The 24,632-nt window shown below is 37.3% G+C and overlaps 1 protein-coding gene across 1 annotated transcript in view; it reads left to right on the forward strand.

Moving 5' to 3' along the window:
- Positions 1–24,632, forward strand: part of LOC150099067 (EF-hand domain-containing family member B-like) — a 175,142-nt gene that overhangs the window by 17,729 nt on the left and 132,781 nt on the right. Inside the window, exon 2 of the mRNA XM_090405805.1 lies at positions 9,542–9,716. Within this exon, the coding sequence (XP_090261931.1) occupies positions 9,542–9,716 (175 nt within the window). The remainder of the gene's footprint in view (positions 1–9,541; positions 9,717–24,632) is intronic.

Here is a 24,632-nt window from a genome sequence, read left to right on the forward strand (position 1 = left end):
GTGAAACCACACAGAAAAAATTGCAGCACAATTCACAAAAGAATTCACACATACACCGTTTTAAAAACTCTTTTCCTTACCACCGCTCAAATCACCCGCTGCGTGCTCCAATAATATGAGCAAATGCTGTAGTACTGATATCTAATTAAAGAAACCTGCTCCAACATTTTGTTCTGAGTTTCTTTGTTAGCGATTATTATTCTGATATCAATTCCATGGGTTCTGAAAGTCTTTGCTTCCTTGGTTGTTCATCTAAAGTGTTAAGTTGGCCAAATTATCCAGTTCAATATGGGGGGCATGCAGTCTTTTGCTAACAAGCTATGGGTTTGAATCTCACTGTGGGCTTGGTTTCTTCTTGAATATATTTAGGTGGTAGATGTATTTCATTTCTAATTGTGAAACCACTACCTTGGTTGGCGTCTACGCTGATGTATAGAATAGAGTTTCCAGATTATCTAACCTTTAACCCACCCATGGTATTAATACTGATGGACTAAAGAAAAAAAGAAACATTACTGAAACAATGCTCTGGGTAGTGACACTTCCATAACACACATGTACATGTATAAAAGGAAGTGTGTTGTGCATTAATGGGATACTGAGGTAATGATATGAAGTTAACAGCATCTTCAGGAATTTATTTGCTTTCAAAGCACACAAATGCTTTTGACTACACACTCTACTCATTCTCTACTCTGCAAGCAAACAAAAATCTAGTCATGCCTTCTAACCACACTTTTACATGATTTCCAGATATGACTTTTTGTTCTTTCCTATTTTGTCGTGTAACAAAAAATGTCTTTTGAATTTGACTAATTCACTTTGTTAATATATGATATTTCTGTCATATCCCCTTTCTTCTGCTTTTCAACCAGATCTTGTTACATGCGAACTTTGTTACCTGTTACCCACTGGCCTGGTTGGCTGAGTAGTTAGCGTATCTGCTCTCCAGCCAAAAGGCTGCGGGTTCAAATCCTGCTGTCAGCATGGACGTTTGTGATTGTCTGTGAAAATACTAGTGGTAGTAGACATTTCTGCACGTCAGAAGGAGAATCCATTTTGATAATAGGGTAATCAGTCCGTATTATGGGATGAGTTTATTATTATATGTCGAAAAATTAACTTCTCTTTTATGAATATTGTAGTTTATAAATTGGTAACTATTTTGCTTGTATAATAGTTGGAAAATTTTACGTATAAAGCACGTGATTTCATTGTGTTGGTGACCAATTCGTACATTGCCTTACTTCTTTTCTACCCTTCAACATGAATTACTCTTCTTGGCACTGATCCAACTGAGGTTCTCATATCTGTGGTCGGACAGTAGTTGCGACAGGTTCATTGTAGTCGGTGGAGACAGAGAGTTGTAGAGTAGGTGCCCTCCCTTGTTGAGTCTTTGGACTCCCTGGTGGTGTTATGTAATAATAATAAAAACCTTTAATCTATTTTCCTTTCCACGGACCTGGTTACAGGTCTGTGGAATAGTACTGTGAATACTGTTCACAGAATAATATACACCCAATTCCCTATTTACATGGTAGATTGGTTCCAGAAAAAACCATGTAAATGAAAGCCATGTAAAAAAGAATACAGTGCATATGAAAAAATAGAAGAATGGTTCCAGATGCGAAAACCGATACAAACAATAATTATTTTCAAACAAAACACAAAAATCATTGAATAAAACTCTATTTAATTTTAATGGAATATTTTTTTATTTTAAATAGTTAAAGTATATACATATATATCTTTCTTAAAGAAAATAGTGTGTCACTAATAAAATAGAAATTCGAAAAGGCCCAAATACACCTGCACATATGGTTATTAGTTAAATTTTATTTGTTGTCACTTTCTGACAGTGGCTGCATTCTTTTGTGTGAGACAGGAATTAAATCACTTCCATCACTTGAAACACTTTGGCCATCCTGTTCATACTGCAATGGCAAAATGTTTTCTTCAGTAAAAGGAACTAAATTAGCACTAGTTTCCAATAATTCTGAAGGTTGATTTTTTTTTTTTTTTTTTTTTTTTTTTAACCGTGAACTCTATAATTAATCACTGAGATCCTGTTTTGACTACTGTATGCCCACAGATGCGAGACCCTTTGACACTTCTGTGCACGTCAGAAGGAGAAGCCATTCCAATATTAGGATAATCAATGTGTTTTGTGGGATGAGTGTTTATTATTATACGTTGGAAAATTAGCTTTTCTTTTATGAAAATTCTAGTTCTTAAAGTGGTAACGATTTTGCTTGTACAACAGTTGGAAAATTTATGTATAAAGTACATGATTTCAAGTGTTGTGACCAATTTGTACATCCTTTATTTCTTTTTCCCCTTCAGCATGAATTGACTATTTTTGGCACATTGCCAAGCTCGGTTCTATGAAGTGTGGGCGTACAATAGATATTTGCATAATTCTTCAAATCACACTATACATGACTTCAGTTCACGTTTAAACTATTCAGCTTGTTCAGTATTTGGATCATGTGTAAGAAAATGACTTTGCAATTACTAGTCATTTGAAGCCCTTCTTTGAATCCCTTCTTTAATTAATCCTGTAATGAGTGGAAGCTCTTTATCATCACTTTTTCATTTTCATCAAGATTCTCAAGGACAGCTTCTATTATTTCATCATCGTTAACAGCCTTGTCAACCATCAATTCTTCAATATCTGCAGACAAAAAATCATCAAATGCTTCTCCGCCAACTTCATGTGCTAATCTGGTGATATTGGGATATTCAGTTATATCCAAAGGTACGGGGTTTTTCTTTTTCACACATTCTGGCCAAGTAGCTTTCCTACATGCATTTAAAGTTGATGGTTTCAATTCTCGTAATGCCAACTTAGAAAGTTTGATGCAGTCCAAAATAGAAAATTTGTTCCACACATCAATAACTGTCAGTAAATTATCTTATCTAGTTTATTCAAAACTTATTGGAATGTTCTTCTTATGTAGTAAGTTTTGAAAGTAGCAATCACATCCTGGTCTAGTGGTTGTACTAATGATGTTGTGTTAGGTGGCAGAAAACAAAATTCCACATTCTGGTGTTCTAAAACAGGATGGCCAGGCTCATTGTCTATAATCAACAAAACTTTAAATTCTAGATTTTTTTCCCATCAAATAGCGATTAATGTCCAGAACAAAACATTGATGGAACCATTCATTAAAAATTTCTTTTGTAACCCAATCTTTTTTGTTTTCCTTCAAGTGCACTGGTAATGTGTTAAAATTCACACCTTTCATTGCATGTGGTCTTATGGATCGATTAATGAGTAATGGTTTAAATATACGATATCCTGAAGCATTGCTGCAAAATAATAGTCACATGATCCCTAGCTGCTTTAAAGCTACCAACACTTTTTTGTAATTTTACTATATAAGTTCTACTTGGGATTTTTTTTCCAAAAAAGGCTGGCCTCATCTGCGTTCCAAACTTCATCAGGAGTGTAGCCACCATTTTCAATAATTTTAGACAGTTTTGAAAGAAATTCCCTAGCTGCCGGCTCATCTGCAGATGCAGCTTCTCCTTTTATTTTTACATTATGAAGCTCATATCTTTTGAGAAATTTTTTAAGCCAACCTGTGTTTGCAGAAAAATTTCAATTGTTGTTGGCTCCTTTTCCTAAATCTGTTTGTTCAACTGTAATGCTTTCTATTTCATGATATTTCCATCTAAAAGTATTCCTTTTTTTGTGAGCAGTCTTCTATCCAAATCAGTAGGGCCTTTTCCATCTTCACTTTTATAATATCTCTGGTATACACTGACGACTTGGCACCTAATTTTGTTCCATAAAGAACAGATTTTTTTAATGATCTCTTCATTTTTCTTAATCATTCTCATAGTAGCTTCGTTCAGTTCAAATATTTCCCTAAGGATGTTGAATTTTCTCCAGCTGCTAAATAATCTAACATTTGGATCTTAATTTCTAAAGAAATAGCTTTTCTTCTTCTAACTGAATTATCTGAAATCATGATTAATGGGGTAATGTTATGAAAATATCTGAAAATAAAAATTAATTTTACTAATTTGATATTATGCATACAAAACTTCAAAATTTAATACATGCCTGTATAACTGTATTGCACAAACAAAACAAGACGTGCAAATGTTTCGAATTGTAAACAAGAAATGATTTTTAGCAAACAACTTCTCCTTTCAAGCAGCTTTATATAGGTGGGCCTCCCATAACGGACCAACTTAAATTTGAGGAATTGGCATAGCACCCTTCTGCTTTCCGGGAATCAACGGCAAGTGAATATAACAGATCATCTGTCGGCTTAACTTCAGGAATTGTAATTACAAAAATTGATTGTCTTGTTGTTGCCACAATTGTCTACATTATGTATTGTAGAGTAATCCCTGATATTTAAAACATCGAGGGGGGGGGTTCCCCCAAAATTCAAGTTTGATATGTACCGTTCTAGAAAATGATAATTATAATGGAAATACCCTTTTTAACAGAACTGAACAGAAATTTTAAAAATAAGCTCCATTTGAACCATGTTAAATCAATATATACCGTGTAAAAATATAATTGCTTTTGTTTTCTAAACCATGTTATTTTGAAATCGTGTAAAAAAAAAAAAAAAAGCAATGTAAAACGAGAATTAGGGTAATGTTATGAAGTAACATTACCCTAATTCTCGTGTGATGCTGTATGTATATATACAGTGATGCTGTATATATATATATATATATATATATATATATATATATATATATATATATATATATATATATATGATAGAATGATCATTGACTCGGTTAACATACATAGTTTTATGAAAAAAATTGAATGACTAGAACCGAGATTTAATTAAAAAGGTTTTAATATAAACACACTACTAGTTTCGGCCTGTAACAGCCTTCTTCAGGTGACATTATAAAAGAAAAAACACTAAACATTGAGGGTTAAAAGACTATGAACATCATAGACAGTCTTTATACATAATTAGCATTAAAACGTTGTAGTTGTATTTGAAGCTGTTCTTTCATTTGTTGCATTGTTGGGAGAGTGCGTGCTTGCTGCATCACATGAACGCCAGTACATGATTACAGCTGAATGACTATCCGGGAGGTTGTAGCTTAAGTTCTTATTTAGATGAACAGGATTGAAGATGATTTCTCTCGATTCCACAATTTTTCTCTCTATTTCATCACTGCAACGGAAGATGTTTGTAGATTTTTCCCAGCAGACTTTGTGACTTTGGTTATCATCATTAGGATTAGCCGAGAAGAGGATATGACTTGATAATGCACTTGCTCGCTGTCTCTTGTAAGTAATGTCTCTCATGTGTTCTTCCATACGCATTTCGACAGATTTGTCTGTCTGCCCGAAATAAGGAATATCGCAGTCACATGATATTTTATATACGCCAGGGTATTTGAGTTGATGATGACAAGGTTTTGGGTGGCTAATTAAGGAACGGATCTTTGGAAGTGGAGTGAACAAGGTTCTGATATTGTATTTTTTTAGAACTTTTGCTAATTTATGTGAAACAGTACTTATGTAAGGAATAGATATATTGCTTTTGAATCTATTTGTTTCTTCTGAGTGATGTCTGGGAGGATTAAGAAGGAATTTGTTAATGATTTTCTTGGAATATCCATTAACTTCGAAAGAAGTTTTTAGATGGTTTATTTCTGTAAGCAGTTCATTTGGATCATCAAGAAGAGAACGGGCTCTATGTCCCAAGGTGGAAATTATTCCAAGCTTATGAGGAGGGAAATGATGGGATTGACTGTGCAGATATCTGTTGGTATGTGTGGGTTTTCTATATATCGATATTTTTAGTTTACCAGCAGAAGAGCGAGTCAGTTTGACATCAAGAAAAGGCAAGGAATTATCCTTGAATGGACTGGCTATGGGTAATCCTTTATCTCCTGTTCTTGCAAATATTTACTTAGAAGATTTTGAAACCAAGGCTATCTCTTCCTTTATTTTAACACCTAAAGTTTGGAAACGTTATGTGGATGATGTCTTCATTGTTTGGAGCCATGGACATGAATCCCTTATGGTTTTCCTCGAACATCTCAATAGCCGACATCAAAGTATTAAGTTTACTGCTGAGCTTGAAACGGATAATTCCTTGCCTTTTCTTGATGTCAAACTGACTCGCTCTTCTGCTGGTAAACTAAAAATATCGATATATAGAAAACCCACACACACAACAGATATCTGCACAGTCAATCCCATCATTTCCCTCCTCATAAGCTTGGAATAATTTCCACCTTGGGACATAGAGCCCGTTCTCTTCTTGATGATCCAAATGAACTGCTTACAGAAATAAACCATCTGAAAACTTCTTTCGAAGTTAATGGATATTCCAAGAAAATCATTAACAAATTCCTTCTTAATCCTTCCGGACATCACTCAGAAGAAACAAATAGCTTCAAAAGCAATATATCTATTCCTTACATAAGTACTGTTTCACATAAATTAGCAAAAGTTCTAAAAAAATACAATATCAAAACCTTGTTCACTCCACTTCCAAAGATCCGTTCCTTAATTAGCCACCCAAAACCTTGTCATCATCAACTCAAATACCCTGGCGTATATAAAATATTATGTGACTGCGATATTCCTTATTTCGGGCAGACAGACAAATCTGTCGAAATGCGTATGGAAGAACACATGAGAGACATTACTTACAAGAGACAGCGAGCAAGTGCATTATCAAGTCATATCCTCTTCTCGGCTAATCCTAATGATGATAACCAAAGTCACAAAGTCTGCTGGGAAAAATCTACAAACATCTTCCGTTGCAGTGACGAAATAGAGAGAAAAATTGTGGAATCGAGAGAAATCATCTTCAATCCTGTTCATCTAAATAAGAACTTAAGCTACAACCTCCCGGATAGTCATTCAGCTGTAATCATGTACTGGCGTTCATGTGATGCAGCAAGCATGCACTCTCCCAACAATGCAACAAATGAAAGAACAGCTTCAAATACAGCTACAACGTTTTAATGCTAATTATGTATAAAGACTGTCTATGATGTTCATAGTCTTTTAACCCTCAATGTTTAGTGTTTTTTCTTTTATAATATCACCTGAAGAAGGCTGTTACAGGCCGAAACTAGTAGTGTGTTTATATTAAAACCTTTTTAATTAAATCTCGGTTCTAGTCATTCAATTTTTTTCATAAAATATATATATATATATATATATATATATATATATACATACAGTGATGCTGTATATATGTATTTAAGGAAGTGTGCTTTACATTATAGGATACTGAGGCAATGGGTATGAAGTCAGTAGCCTCTAATATGCAAGTAAATTTACTTTGTAACAAAGCAAAAAAAAAAAAACTCTCTACAACTCTCTCTCTCTCTCAGACATTATGTTACTGATAAAACTGTGTTTTATCTATTGCATAATGATATACAGAGTAATACTTCAGCATTCAGATGTCATGTTAATGTGCATGAAATAATATTCCTTAACACAATTTTTTAACAATGGAAAAGTGAAAATGGGCTAACATCAGTTCTTACTGATGTTAACATTATAATTGTGTGCATGCTATTAGATTGTAAGTTACATTACAGTATTAGAGCCTCCGTAGCTCAGTCAGTATAGACAAAGCCCTTTGGTCAGAAAGACCTGGGTTTCATTCCTATCCATGCCATGAGGAACCTTTTATCTGGTCTCTTTCGAATAAAGGTGAGTTAACCGATCTAATACGAAGGTTTTTCAAATGGAAACTCGGGTTTTTCGTCCAGAATAGGCAAACCGGCCCTGTGAACACAGATCTAGTCATAAAATACATACTTAATCTCTCATTTGGAGGGCTCAACCCATCCTAATGGATGAGAGAGAATTGGGGGGGGGGAATCCCATACATATAAGATTACAGTGTTAAATAATTCAGTTTTCTAGATGTTTTTTAGATCGTTTATGCTCCATTCATGTTTTTGTTTAATGCAAGAAAATTAGTTAACTGTTATCTGGGATAATAAAGGATAACCAGTTGTTTGCTGATGGTGCAAAACTGGGGAGGACAGTAGTTTACATAATTGACGTAGATTGCTGCAGGAGCATTTAAATATGTTGGCATTGTCGGCAAAGGATGATAGTTGTCGATTTAATGTTGCAGATTGTAAGGTAATGTGTATTTTGATGAATAGATTACCTACTTTTTATCATACTGATGATACTAGATTGCAGGAAATTGATGAGGTTAGGAATTTGGGAGTGATGGTGGACAGAGATTTGAAGTATAGAGGACATATTGCAAAAGTTGACAAAATAGCTGACAGAATTACTTGGAAGTTGAAGAACATATTGACAAGTAAAGATAGGGAGGTTATTATTCCTCTTTATAAGGCTATGATTCTGTTACATATTGACTTCTATGCACAGATTTGGTCACCTGGGTTTCTTGGAGATCAGGAGGTGGACAGGATTCAGAGATGAGTGACAAAGTTGGTAACAGATCTGTGGAATGCTCCTTACGAGGGTAGATTAAAGGCTTGTGGGGTTGAGATAACAAGTGGAGGAGAGGGGATATGATAGAAATAAGTTAATAAAGGGATTTTATAAGATAGACATAAAAGAAATTTTTCAATACATGACAAACAGAGAAAGAGAGAACTAGGGATTGTCCCCTAGAATTTGTGTAAGAGTCTGGTTAGTAAGAGTGCTGACTAGATATTTTGTGTGGAGAGTTGTGAGTGAGTGGATTGAGTTGCCAGGAGCAGTTGTGATTACCTCAACAGTGAATGAATGTGAGGAGAGGTAAGATAGATATTGTGTGAATGATGGTTAGCTTTGGTCTCCTGCAATGGGTCGACACCACAGAGATATACCCGTATAATTAAAGATTCATCTTTATAGGCACAAAGATTTGCATGCATGTATATGTCTGCACAATAGGAGGAGGCTACTGTATATTTATGTAAATGGTAAGGTGATCTTGATCATCTTGCTGACAGTCTCATAGTTTTCCAGATTTTTGTTAATGTGAGGAAACCATATTTATATAGGTTAGGGAAATGTTATAGAGCTGTGGCAGAAAAGCCTTTCAGATTTAAATGTACATCTGTATAATAAAGAGTTTTTATGAACTGAATCTGATGATACGAGTAGCATGGAGCTGATATAGTGTAAGTGTTAGGTATATTTTTATGTTCATCCAGAATTAGAAGATTATGATTTTCTATTCAGTCAGTCTTCCATCTATTGTGCCTAGTGGCTGCAATGATGCCTCAGTGATGAAGATGAAATATTAGCTTAATAATTAAATAAAAGTTTATTATTATTATCCCAAGATGTCTGTTTCTTCCTCTGAATGAAAACACAAGTGATAATTAAATCTAAATATCCATACCAGGCTCTTTTAATTTGGTTGTGTGACCTCATTTATTAGTTTAACTGAAATGTACTTTGGCTTTCAATTGCTACTTAAAGTGACATTAGATTAACAATTTATTAAAACATGCCATTTAAACTAACATTATTGCTACACAATTGTCATTGGTCTAGTATTTTCACTTTAGAATATATTAAAAAAATTTTTTTTCTTAGGAACTTGTGAATCCTCCACTGAAGACAAGATTTAGTCAACATGCCATAAACTTGAACGAATCTGTCTATGCAAGTTCAAAATATGCACCTTTAGGTAGAGGTCCATTAGTTGCAAACCACCTTCCATATTACATAGACCCATTAACTTCACAATTTGGAAAGCCCAGCGACTTAGGTATGTGTAATTTTTTTAAATGTTTATGTTACTTTCAAAATGACTTCCATTTTCTAGATGTGATTTTATCAAATTTCACCTAGAATTTCAAATAACTGAAACAGGCTATGCAGTTTTTTTATGTTGAGCCCATACATGAGAGGTTGGTTGATCTACCTGTAGTGCATTAGTACTGTATATGGGTAGTGGGTTGAGAAAGGAGTTTCTTGTTTACATTTGATTTAAAAGCCTGAATATTGTATTCCTTGAGAAATACATAAGGGGGAAGACTGTTTCACAGTACAGCAGTAGCAGGAATGAAGGAGGAGGCAAAGAACTTGTTCTGTGAGTTTCAAAATGTACTGTGAAAGGATGTTGGGTGGCAGCTGTACATGTTCCAACTGGCTTAGTACTGAGTGGGGGAATTATTGATGCTATTTCAGATGAATATATGCTGTGGAAATATTTATAGAATACACAAGTTGCAGAGACCAAATGTCTGTGAATGTGTGAAAGTGGGGTTTGTGAGTTGGTAAGATGGGTCATTTATCAGTCTAATTGCTCTTCTCTGTATTGAGTCAAGCATTTTGAGGGAGTTTTTAGGAAATCCACTCCAAATGTGAAAGCAGTATTTGATAGCTGGGTGGATTTGTGATTTGTATAAGGTCAACATCTGTCCAGAGGTAAAGTAACTTCTTGAGTTAAAGAGAAATCCTAGTTTTTTGGAAGTTGAGGATGCAATGGTTGTGATGTGTTCATGGCAGGAGAGACTTGATGTCAGGGTAATTCCAACAAGAGAAATCTCATCTTGTCTGGAAATTTCAGTGTTATCAAAAATAATTCTGGGGGAAAAATAGTTCTTTTTTGTGAGAAATTAGACAAAACTGGGTTTTACTAGCATTGAAATTGACGAGGTTCTCTGAGCCCCATTGGAGGATGGCTTAGAGATCAGAATTGAGCGCAATGGTGGTTAATGTTCTGCAGGTTGTGGTGAGTTGTTAAGTAAGGTTTATCAAATGAAAGGGAGGAGTGCAATGTGCTGTCATTTGCAAAACTGTATTGGGTTGGAGGCAGTGGTGGCACGTACATAAGCACTGCGACACTGCAGCACCCCCAAGGAAAAAATGAAAAAATTAAATTTTGTTTGTGTTTATAAATAATAACAATGCTTACAACATTATATAAATGCAATACAACATGATAAAGGTTACAGCTTATGTTTTGACATTCATTGAATAGTTAATAATTGGAATTGTTCGATTACGAAACAGATACACTGCGATCTAATGCAGTGTCAGAATTATCACGTTCAACCAATCGCAGCCAGACTCGCCGATATTCATTTGCACTTCTCATTGTACATAACTAGTGAATCTGACACTGCTCTTTTGGGCAGTGTATCATATGCTTGCGCTCGTTATTTCTGTGAGATAAGAAACATTTATTACTGGAGTTTGTTCATGGTGAGGGTGAAATATTTTTAATAAAGCAATTTTTTAGCATGTAAATTTATTTATAAATAAATTGGTTACTGATTAGGAAAAAAAGAATTTTTTAAAAATTTTATTTTGTATATGCAGCACCCCCACTTAAAATTTTCACCAGCCGCCACTGGTTGGAGGCCAACTGAAGTAGGTCATTGATATACAGAAAGAAGAGAGTTGGTGAGAGAACAGAACCTTTGGCATTAGTTGGATGGTGAGCTTATAATGAACTATCTACCACCACACATAGCATGCGTCCAGGCAGAAAGATGGCAATCCAACAGCAGAAGTCCTAAAGAATTCCAAATGATGGTAGTTTGCTTAGCAAGCCTTTGTGCCAGACCTGGTCAAAAGCTTTGCAGATATCAAGTGCAACCACTTGAGATTTGCCAAATTTCTCCATGGCATTTGTCAGAGATGGGTGACAGCTATTAAGCGACCACCAGTGTGGTCACCTAATAGCTGGTTGCCTTCAATGCAGTGTAGAAGTTGAATTCATGGTTTTCTCCATCAAATAGGACTTTAGATAGGACTGAGGTGAGTGAGATTGGTCGGCAGTTAGAGGGCAGTGATTTGTCACCCTTCTTGGGAGTGGGTTGTATATAGGTCATATATAGGTTGTATATATATATATACTGGTTCCAGGCTCTGGGATAGATACCAGTGCAGTAAGAGAGAATGTACAGGCAGCATATTATAGGAGTCAGTTTTGGTGCACAAACCTTCAGGATAATTGGAGGAATGCCATTGTGGCCAGGAGACTTTTTTGTGTCTAATTTAGACAATAGGTTTGTGATCTCTTTCTGGCAAAAGGATATAGGAGAATTGTATGTTGGGTAGCTGAATGGTTGGGGGTCATTTACCATTGTCACTTATGCATGCATTGGAGGCCAAGTGTGAAGCCAGGAGAGTGGCTTTTTTTATTTATTTTTTTATTTTTGGGGTGATGGTGCAATAGAGCCATATGGGTATGATAGGGGTGGGAATAATGTTGAGCAGAAGTTACAACCAATTGCTTTGCAAGAGATCAAAAGGCACAGCAGCTGTTTGGACAGGTTGCAAGTTTCCTGCTTTTTTGCAAATTCTGTTTTGCAAGCATTGATAGTTTTCTTTCATCCATTTTGGGCCTGGGTATAAGCATTGAAGGAGGATGGAGTTGTTTATGTAAGCCAGTTGTGGTATGCTTCATTTTTCATTTTCATTTGTACAGCCTTGGCACATCTTTTGGAGAACCAGGGTTTAGTTAGTGGATGGCATTTCAGAGAAGTGTGGGGAGAATTACTATGGTGATATGTTCAGTGCGTATGTTTGGATTGGAAGACGAAACAATAGTCCAACAATGGGAATGAGGCATAGAAGTCATGGAGGCTATCCCACTTGGCACTGTTATAATGCCAAACATAATTTTGTATGGAAGTGGCTGTGTATGCATTGTTGCATGGGAGAAGAGATGAGCACTAGATTGTGATTGGAATTACCAGGGGGGGGGTCATATCATCATCCCCTAACACCCTAGATCTCTTCCTCACCAACAAGGAAGAGATCTAGAGTGTTAGGGAACGGTTCGGACTATCTGGTATTCTGGTTGGCATCTGAACAAGTTGTGTAAGGTCGTTAGCTGGCAAATGTTTCAGCATCTCTGTCTGCAAGATCTGTACAACTGTAGGAGGAAAGCCAGTTAGTGTTGTGGACATTAAAGTCTCCAAGGAGGAGGATTTCACTGTTAGGAGAGTGGGGCTGGAGAAAATAAATTTTTAAGGAGAGGAAATTAAAGAGCTCAGAGTGGTTGGTAGCATTAGGAGAGCAATAGAGACAGCAAATGAATTTGATTGAGTGGCGAAGGGATATATTCAACCAAAAAAGGTAAAAGTTGGGTGATTGTAGGTTAGGTACTCTCTGGCAATGTATGTCAGAGTGGATATACGCGAAGACGTCACCCTTGGATCGAAAGAAGTTAAAGAGCGTGTGTAGTTTGGAAGGTTGAGATGGAGCGTGCTGGGGGGATGAGATTTGAGTTTCTGCTAAAAAGAGTAGGCGGGGTTTGGTGGACTGAAGATGGCAGCGAACACTATTAAGTTCACCAAACCCCCATCTACTTTTTTCAGCAGAAACTCAAATCCCCCCCCCCCAGCACTTTCCATCTCAGGAGTTGAGGCTATGGATATTAGTGAAGTGGATGTGCAAGGTTCATTGGAGAAGATATTTGACTGCAAGGATATTTCTTGCATATTTCCTATTCATTGCCTGCATACTTATATCTGTGGTGGCTACTGGTGATGTTAGTTGATTTTTGCACTAATTTAACTTGTTTGTAGTTGATGATCCGACTGGTGTCTTCATTTTGACATTTTTCTTCATGTTTTCTTTGAAGATGACATCCTTTTCCCTCTGGGGTTTGGTGTTAAACAAACTCCGGAGCAAATTTTATGACATCGACATTCTAATTTCATGAGGTCTTGCATATCTGTATTAAATGGATCCTTAAACCAATTTGCACTCTTCACAGCACATCTTGGTAATGCATACCATTCACACATCATTCATTCTCTATAAAAAAATTTACATATTTACATATTCGAATATAACTTACAAAGATGGTCTCTGATTATCCCTTCCTCCCCTGTCATGACTCCCATTCTAAGTGTGATCTCTTTTGTACTAATCATGTAAAATCTCATCAGCTTACCTGTATAACATCATCTCTCTTTTCTGTGTACCTTGCAATTTACAATTCCTCACTCTCTTCTCATAATCAAAGTTTTTGAGTCCTGATTATGTTATATTATAAATAAAATATGCCAAGAAATTATATTGTTGGCATATTTTTTTATCCAAGTGTAAGCAAACAAAGTTTGTATGTGAAGTATCTTCATGATAGCCATAGAGATACTTCACATGCAAACTTTATTTGCTTACACTTGGATAAAGGATTAAACCAAGAATATAATTTCTTGGCATATTTAATATAACCAAGTGAAAAAACTTTCAACATTACCTTGATGGACCTGTATTTCATTTAGGGTTTCTCCATGAGTGCAGGTCACAAAGATGCCTCCAATGATCTTGATTTTGAGCCTCTCTGTTCCATGTTATACCCATAGGTTTTCCTGGTTTTCTCTTTATTCTTAGTTGCCAATTAAGTATTCTATAGTCCATCTCTTATCCCTGAGTCTAGCTATGTGGCTACTGATCTCATCTTGCTTTCGTATACTGCAGTTACCACATCTTTTATGCCTGATCTCTCTCTCTTAGTTCCATATTTCTAACATGTTCCATTTTGTAGATGTTACAAATTCTATGTTCTTTTGCATGCTGAGTTATCCTGAGAATTTCTTATTCTTGTCTTGTTGTGTTTCATGTTTCTGATCCATATATGTGTGTGATGGAAGAATGTCACTATTAAATAGTTTTGCCTTCGCAGAGATGTCAAGATTTGTATCAGTAAATGTGTCTTTTATCTGTCGAATGATAATCATGCAGCTTTCTTTCTTTTTATTAGTTCTTCAGATAAATCGTTATTGATTTTTATTGTTTGTCCTAAGTAATTGTAAGAGTCAACTTGTTGTTAGGGATGTTATTAATACATAGGTGACTGTCACTGGCATAGATGTTTTTAATCCATGGTGTTGTTTCTAGATTCACTGCTGTTTGTGTATATTTTTCACCATTTCTTCTAGATATTTTGGGTTTTGAGATAGTACTTGATCATCAGCAAACATAAGGATTTGTAGTTTTTCAAATTTCTTATTCTTCTGTTTAGGTCTGTTTTTCTCAGAATATATTCTGAAGTGTTGGTAAATAGATTTAGAGGGATCACCTTGACAGACCCCTCTCTTTATATCTATACTAGGGGGGCGGCTCTTTCCCCCAGCGCCTATGGCACAGGCCCCCCCCCCAGTTCTGGGCTGAGCTGGTAAGAAAAAAATATTTAGGATGCCTGCAAAAACTTAACTTAAAAAACTAGATTTTATCTGCATATTTAAAGAGGCCTAAAATCTCTCCCAAGTAATGTAACTGATTAACACTTCTGACATTTTAAATGATTCTAAACCATATTAAAATTAGCAACTGATAAATCACTAAGCCCAGAATCCAGTTCCAAATTTAAGATGAGAACTTTGGGATCAGAAATTTGAGATATCCTCAAGAGGATCGTTGATAACCCAGCTAAACATATCCTAGAAACAAACAAAGAATACCCCCATACCCAAATTTCAGAGACTGGGACAACAAGATACGAACAGCCAACCTAAAACCACAAAGTATGTTGATTATCTGTTCACCATTTTGTAACCCTAGGAACAGCCAGCCACACACAACTACTGTGAATAGTAGTGTGTGGCTGGTTAGATTAACAAGTTAGATTTTATCTGCATATTTAAATAGGCCTAAAATCTCTCCCAACTAATGTAACTGATTAACACTTCTGACAGTTTAAATAATTTATTAGCAGCTGATAAATCACTAAAGCAAACAAAGATGTCTTGTTATTAAATGCAAAAAAAAAAAAAAAAAGGTAGTGCTGTTATTGTTTTTTTGTTTGACAACAACACATATCAGCAACTCAAATATAATCCAATGAACCATATTAAAAAGAAAATTGCAGAAGAAATTAAATCTCTTGACAGTCTACCAAAAATAAACAAAAAACAATACACTGGTTCAACTCATAGTCGAAGGAATCAACAGCCCTAATACTCCTAGCCAAGAAAGCAACAGTGACACTCAGTGAGTTGGTAGGTCATTCCATTCCCTTCCTATATCAAAAACATAACACTTAATAAACAAAATTAAGAACATCATGTTAAGTGAAGATGATTATTGACTATTTTGACGTTTGAAGAATAGTGTGTCCTTTTCACACTATTCTTTATATATAGGAGAAATTAGTCCTGACAACATGATGCTATTCGTCCAGTACTATGTTCTTATTACTTAGTGTGATGAAGTAACTTTTACCTCAGGAAAAAAAAAAGAAAAAGGAAATGGCAGTGGGCTTACACTGTTCTCTACTATAGCCAACTTATTGGGCAACAGGTTCTTGGTTCCTCAACTTTTAATCTGGAGTTTGATATTTTGATGATATTTGCATTATTTGGCTCCTTAGTTGCAACTTTAAACACCTTCCTCAACCAAACGAAGAAAACAACACAAATGCATACAGTTTTTACCAGAATGCAATCCCAGGAAAAAAACAGTTGTCATCCTTTGAGCTGCTTGTCCTTCAATGGTTTTAGTGTAAGCTTACATGTAATGGCGAACCCATGCTCTCACCATCACCACCTTTCATAAAAATTAGGTGTCATTAACACTTTCAAAAAAAGAGTAATAAAAATTTTCCTGATGAGTAAGTTCTCAAGAAGGTTACAGATTATGAGCAAAACATTTATAAACAATGTCTACAACAAGAAAAACCAAGTAACAAACCACTTGTAATCAACAACTGTGTTGTTGCTTATAGGTGGTTTGCAATTCTTGACTAAATGGCATCTAAAAATTAAAAACAATTAAAATGAAATCATATCTGTTCCACACATTAAAGGAATATCCAAAAAAAAAAGTAAACAGAATGCTATACAAATACAACCATTATCCCACATTTAAATTTCTCCACAAAATTAAAAAAAAAACTTTTTCACTTTATTCATGTATGGGAGCGATGGACTGCATTTGAGTGGTTATGGTGTGAGTCATTTGGAGAGACTGTTGCTGGAAGGTAGAGAAGTGAGTATAGAGAACGAATCAGATCAAGTGGGAAGTGATGTGGAAGAGCAGGAGAGTACAACAGGAGAGATTGAAGAGGTGGTTATGAATGAGGAAGTAAGTGCCATGAGTATGGAAAATGAGAGAATGGGTGTGCAAGATAAACAGGGAGGGTCAGGGTAGACACAGGTACACAGTGTGAGAAAGATGGATGCTCCAAGAGGATGTGAGAGCATGTGTAGACAGGAAAGGAAACAGATGACCTGGGATCAAGAGGAAACAGTTGGAATTGAAGAGGATTCTAAAATGAATAAGCAGAAAGGGAAATGGCCCCAGTCGTGCATGGAGAGATCACATTGAATGAGTGTTATCAGTGTAACTAGCTGTAAATCCATGAGTGAGCTGTTGTGTTTATATACAAATGCTAGAAGTGTAAGAAACAAGGCAGATGAAGATAGCAACTGAAAGTAAAGAAAATGAGTTTCTTGAGTTTTTGAGGAATAACTACCTCAGACAGTATGTAACAGAAGGCACAGGAGGATTGAGGGTCTTGGATTTGGTCATCTCATCAGAGGATGTAATTATAAATGAAGTGTCAAATCACCCACCAATTGGTGAGAGTGACCATGATGTGATTACCTGGGTGGTTGCCAGCAGTGCGAGGACCTCTGTGGGAAAGGTTTTATGTGGAACTACAAGGGGGGGGTGATTATGAAGATCTCAGGAGACAGCTTGCAGGTGTAGCATGGAATGAGGAGTTAGCTGGAAAAGAGATCAATGCAGCTTGGGGGATTTTCAAAAACTGTTTAGTAGATGCAATGTCTAAATGTATTCCAAGGGTGAGAAGGTTAAATAAGGTGGGTGTGACATGGATGAATAAAGAGATTAAGCATGCGATACAGAGAAAAAGGGCATTGTGGAGGCAGCATAAGAGAAGTGGAAATAACCAATTCCATGAGGTCTACAAAGACCAAGCAAGAAGGGTGACTTGGTTGGTGAGAGTAGCTAAAGAGAGGTATGAACAGCAGTTAGCTAATGAAGCCAAAAAGAATCCAAAGGAGTTCTTTCGATATGTAGCCAGCAAAAGAAATAATGATTATGGAAGGATGATATTGATTTGAGAATATGGTATAAAGACAGCTGTTGCAGAAAGTGTGGTGGTGGAGATACTTAATAAGCAATTCATAAAGATCTTTCAATCTTGTGAATGTGACTTCATGAAGAGATTGAGAGCAGATGATGATGGGGAAGAGAGACTGACTGTAAGTGAGCAAGAGGTATATGGGGAGTTGAGCAAACTAGATGAAAATAAGGCTGTGGGGCTTGATAATATATCACCATGTATTCTGAAGGAATATACCAGGAGTTGATGCCCACCTTGACATATTTTTTTAATACGAGTCTTTCACTCAGTCAAGTTCCTAAGGAGTGGAAGGAGGGCAAGATTGTATCACTATAAAGGAGGGGATAGAATTCAAGCATCAAAACTATAGGTCTATATGTGTGTCAGGTATTATAGTTAAGTTGTTGGGGAAGCTTGTGAGAACTAGGATTCAGAATTGGGTGGACAACAATTGTATTATCTTTGATGGACAGCATGGATTTTCTAAAGGGAGGTCATGTTTTAGTAATCTACTTACTTATTATAATAAGATGACTGCTTCCATGGACAGAGGAGAAGGATACACAGTAATATACTTAGATTTTGCAAAAGCTTTTGATAGATTACTGCATGATAAGTTGATAGTCAAACTGGAGTGGATGGTGTTGGATATTAGATTGGTGCATTGGATTGGAGACTGACTATCTGATAGGTATCAATAAGTTGTGTATGGGGAAGTGATATCCTGGAAAAGGAAAGTTACTAGTGGTGTGCCTTAAGGGTCTGTTTTAGGGCTATTGCTGTTTAACTTGTATATTAATGATATTGGTGAATATATGGATGGAGATATTCAGTTGTTTGCAGACGATGCAAAGTTGGGACGAAGTATGAAGAGTAGAGAAGTTGTTGTGGCCTTACAAGAAGACTTGAATAAATTGAGTGATTGGTCACAGGAATGGGGATGTGAGTTCAAGGTGTTGCAAAATGTAAGGTTTTAAAATTTGGAAAACAAAAATGCGATGCAGAATTTATGCTTGGTGAGGATATATTGTCAGAGGTGGAGGAAATAATTGATCTGGGGGTGAAAGTGGATAAGGATCTGAAATTTAGGGGAAATATTGCCAAAATTGTGAAGACAACACAAAGGCTTCTGAAAATGATGCAGAGGACACTGACTTGTAGAAGTAGGGAGATTCTTGTTCCATTGTATAAGGCTTTGATTAGGTCACATATTGACTATTATTCCCAGATTTGGTCACCTGGTTTTCAGAAGGATGAAGAGATGCTGGAGAGGACCCAGAGGTGACTGACTAACGTAGTTTCTAACCTCTGGAATGTCAAGTATGAGGAAAGATTGAGAAGATGCAACTTGCAGAGTCTGGTGGATAGGAGGCGGAGGGGAGATATGATGGAGACCTACAAGTTATTAAGGGGTTGTTATAAGACCAGTGCTGGAGAGGTTCTACAGAAAATAGTGGGAGATCAGGCGAGAACCAAAGGTCATCCCTGGAAACTTTATAAGGAAGGTATGAGTTGGGGAGTGAGAAGCAGGTTTTTTTCATGCAGAGTTGTGAATGATTGGAATGCCTTGCCTGAGGGTGTGGTGTCTGCAGAGAATTCGAGAGTGTGTCTAAAGCATGGTGTGATGAGCTGTGTGTTTGATAAAAGGACCTCCTAGATTAAGCTTTGGCTCCATGGGGTCTTGGGTAATAATAATAATAATGTATTCTCCCCAACTATGGCCCACCTTTGGATGTACCAAATCCAGTGTTCCTGTAACTTATAGGTAAAATGGGATCGAGGTAAATAGAACGAGGGTAAAGCTAATTCTGTTTGTGAAGAACCATTGCCTTTACCATACAGATCTGATGCGCTGACTATCTCTTCTGGTGATGAAAGTGATTTTGCACCAATTCGCAAACATTGCCGAATATTGTCTAATAGCAATGATAATTCTGATGACAAAAAGTAAAAAAAAAAAAAATGTTACTTTTCAATAAAATTAAATGAATAAAGCTTTAAAACAAACTTAGGCATTCTTATTTTCCTGAATTTTCATAAACTTTTTATGCGTTTTAGGTTTATTTTAATTCATTGCTTCGGTTTTATGTGTTTTTAGAAGATTATGGAACGTATCCCTAATTTTTCAACTTAAGTTAGGCCTTTTTTGTGTGATTTTTTACATGCGGTTTTCTGTGGAACGTATCTACCTCATAAAAAGAGACCCGACTGTATATATATCTACCCTATATATATAAAATGATAAGCCTTTTTATGTCACGTTTGCATGTCACATTTTTTGAAACGTTTTGAAACTCAGGGGCTACCCTGAGTGTCAAGTCTTCAAAATTCAAGTCATCAGAATTCAAGGAGAACCGGCCTACCAGTCCGGAACATGGGAGGTTGGGTGCCGTAGCCCCCCCCCCCCTACTATACACACACACACACACACATACATACATACGTATATGTATGTATGTAGGATTTGATTTCTTCATATGGTATACATTTTTTAAGAAATTGAATGACTAGAAACTGAGAAAAGTAAAAACAAAGTTTATATATACGCACGCACATACATGCATGTATCAATGTAGGAAGTGTGATTTACTCATTTGATATACATTTTTTAAGAAATTGAATGACTAGAAACCGAGAAAAGTGAAAACAAAGTTTAATAGCACAACTAGTTTCAGCTTGTATCAGCCTTCTTCAGGTGCACATTAAAAAAGAAATAACCAGTAAAAACATATGTTTTTACTGGTTATTTCTTTTTCAATATGTATATTATTATTATTATTATTATTATTCAGGCCTCCAAGGAGTCAAAAGACTCATCGAGGGAGGTCCTTCCTAAGACATAAAGTCTGTCAAGACTCATCGAGGGGAGGTCCCCCCCCGAGAAACACAAAGTTTATCATACCACTCTTTAAAGTCACTGACCGTTCTCGCTCCCACCACTCCATCAGGCAATGCATTCCACGGCTCAACCACCCTCCACACAAAGAAACCACTCCTTACCTTCTTGCTCACAGTTTCCTTTCGTAACTTCCAGGGATGGCCTCTTGTCATCACTCCTTCCCGCTGATCAACCAAGCGAAAGAAATCCCCAGTGTCAACCTTGTAACCACCTCTCAACAGTTTAAAAGTCTCAATCATATCACCTCTCCTTCTTCTATCCGCCAAACTCTGGAGTCCACATTCTCTCAGCCGATCCTCATAACTATCCTTGTACAGTCCTGAAACCATCTTTGTCATCCGTCTTTGTATCCTTTCCACAGTTAATTTATCCCCTTCAAATCCTGGGGACCAAATCTGAGAACAATAGTCCAAGTGTGGTCTGATCAGAGACTTATACAACGGAATGATAACCCTCTTATCTCTGCAGGTCAGTGTCCTTCTCATAATAGCAGCAATCCTCTGTGTTACCTTCACCACCTTTGCAATATGTCCCCTAAACTTCAGGTTTCTATCAATCATCAACCCCAGATCTCTTGTCTCCCCTACTTCCTCCAGTATAACTCCTCCCATAGAGTATGCAGAATCCCATCGATGTTTCCCAAACCTCAAGACCTTACATTTTGCTGCATTAAACTGACACCCCCATTCATTTGCCCATCTATCTAGCTTATTTAAATCCTCTTGCAGGGCTACCACATCTGCGCTATTACTAATAATCCTTCCCAGCTTCGCATCATCCGCAAACAACTGAATATCCCCCTGCAATCCACTGGCTATGTCATTGATATAAAGGTTAAACAATATAGGTCCTAGTACTGAGCCCTGTGGGACCCCACTTGTAACCCTCTGCCTCCTGGAAACTGCTCCACCATACACAACTCTCTGATACCTATCAGACAGCCAATCCTGAATCCAGTTGACCAATCTGACATCCAGACCCATGTGCTGCAACTTAAATATCAGCTTATCATGTGGCACCCTGTCAAATGCCTTCGCCAAGTCTAAGAAAATTGCAGTATATGCCTTTCCCTCATCTAATGCTCTTGTAACTTTATTATAAAAGGCTAGCATATTGCTAAAACAAGAGCGTCCTTTCACAAATCCATGTTGATTCTCACAGATAACATTACCCTCATCTGCCCAATGCTGTACACGGTCCCTCACTACTTTCTCCAAGATCTTAACAACTACTGATGACACACAGACTGGCCTATAATTAGACACTTCCAGTCTGTTACCACCCTTATGCAATGGCACTATCTTACCTTCCTTCCATTCCCTGGGCACCTTTGCCAAAGCCAGACTTTCATTGTAAAGCCACGTTAAAGGTATTGTCAATTCGCTAGCACATTCTCTCAAAACTCGTGGCGAAATACCATCCAGTCCCACAGCTTTACTGACATCCAGAGTACTCAGTATCTGAAACACACTCTCCTCCTGTACCTCCAGACCTCGTACCAGTCTTATCCCTCTAGCATTAAAACTGACTCCTCTAGGATGAAATACTCCAATAAAGTGTTCATTGAACAATTCCACTATGTCCTCTGCATCAGTCACTCTATTCCCATTTTTATCCCACAATATCATTCTTCCACAGTCATTTCTCCTCCTACTGGCCACATAGCTAAAAAATTCCCTAGGATTTTCTTTGGATCTTAGGGCCAATCTCCTCTCATATTCCAGTTTCGCTTTCCTTACCACACGAGTCACTCTTCTGGCCTGTGTCTTATATTCTTCACCCATCCTCTCTTCACCTGTCTCCTTATATCTCTTCCATAGCCTCTTTTTCGCATGCAGTTCCTGTTTAATGTTGTTTGTCATCCACTTTACTTCAAATTGCGCCCTCTTCTTCACTCGTGGTATACAACTTACCATTGCTGATAACAAATATTCTTTCACAATTTCCCATGCACTGATGATATCCCGGCCGTCCAATTCCTCCCTCCATGAAACTTCCCGAAGTTGACGTCTAAGACTATTATAATCACCTGCCTTATAATTCCACATAAGTTCCCGTCTCTTTGATACTCCTGCATGTCTATTCATTTTCCATGTCAACACCATATGGTCACTCTCTCCAACTGGTGGGAGAGACGTCAACTCAGTTATTATCAACTCTTCTGATGTTATAACCAAATCCAAAATTTTTGAACCTCTTGTTCCCTCTGTTACATGTTGCCTAAGACATTTGTCCCTCAAGAATTCTAGAAATTCCATTCCCCTATTGTTACATGCATGTTCCTCTCTCCAATTTATACTACTGAAGTTAAAATCTCCCATAACAATCATTCTTCTTGCACTTGCCAAACTTAGCTGTCTAAACATCTCCTGGTCCCCATCCTCTGTGCTCCTGGGTCTGTAGCAACACCCCACTAAATATCCTGTCTTGCCTACCTCTAGCTCACACCATACGCTCTCAAAATCATTTGTCTCACTTCCTTCCAAATTCTCCACTCTTAGAGGACATAGGTCATCACTTATCATAAGCAGCACCCCACCACCACACTTTCCCCTCCTATCCTGACGAAAAATGCTATACCCAGCGACTTCTATTCCTGTTTTTATATCCCGTTCTGTCAACCACGTCTCAGTGATCGCAATAATTTTTGGCCAGGCTGATGCTATCTGCGCCACCAATTCCTCTCCCTTATTCCGGATACTCCTGGCATTAGTATACAGCATATAAATGCCATTGTTTATATACCCAGCATTATCCCTTCTAGACTCCACTGGACTCAGTGTTACCTGACGTTGTCTCCCTTCTCCCAAGTATCCATTCCCACAAGAGGCCACCCCTGCTATCATCCTCCCTGGGACACACTGACTCGTTCAGAACAGCAATCTCTCCAGATGCCTACGTTCTTCCTCATTCAAATGTAAACAGTCTCTCGCATACAATTCCTCTCTTTCCTCAAACGCACTCCAAGCATCCACATATACCAATCCTCTCTTGTCACACATTCTTTCTATTATGCCATTCAATATCACCGCTCTTCTGCTCAGCTCATCATTATCATACCTAGGCAACACGCACACTATTTTTCCTCTCTCTGTCTTCTTCCGTACAGTCTCAAGCAAAAATCTCATATCTCTCGCTGTCCGACTTACATTACCACTCAAGTCATTCGTTCCTACCATCACAATCATCTCTTCCACCCTTTCACCTCTCTTAATTGCCATAGCCACCCTTTCTATTGTTCCTCCTGGCAAACACTCCTCACGCATCCTATCTTGAACACCACGGATCATTGAGTCACCATACATTATACCTCTTACCATTCCCTCGCTCCTATTGTTTCCATTCTCTCCTCTTCTTTCATTCCCATACCTCTCTCTTCTACTGTTTCCATTCTCTCCTCTTCTAGCACTCCCATACATCTCTCTCATTCCCTCTCTCCTACTGTTTCCATTTTCTCCACTTCTAGCACTTCCATATCCCTCTCTCATTCTGTCTCTCCTACTACTGTTTCCATCCGCTCGTCTTCTAGCATTCCCATACCTCTCTCTCATTCCATCTCTCCTACCGTTTCCATTCTCTCCTCTTCTAGCACTTCCATATCTCTCTCTCATTCCGTCTCTCCTACTGTTTCCATCCTCTCGTCTGCTAGCATTCCCATACCTCTCTCTCATTCCCTCTCTTCTACTGTTTCCATTCTCTCCTCTTCTAGCACCCCCATACCTCTCACT

Source organism: Typopeltis vanoorti, chromosome 15 (assembly GCF_054136105.1).
Source record: "Typopeltis vanoorti isolate ZY-2024b chromosome 15, IOZ_Tvanoo_1.0, whole genome shotgun sequence".
Lineage (NCBI taxonomy): Eukaryota > Metazoa > Arthropoda > Arachnida > Uropygi > Thelyphonidae > Typopeltis > Typopeltis vanoorti.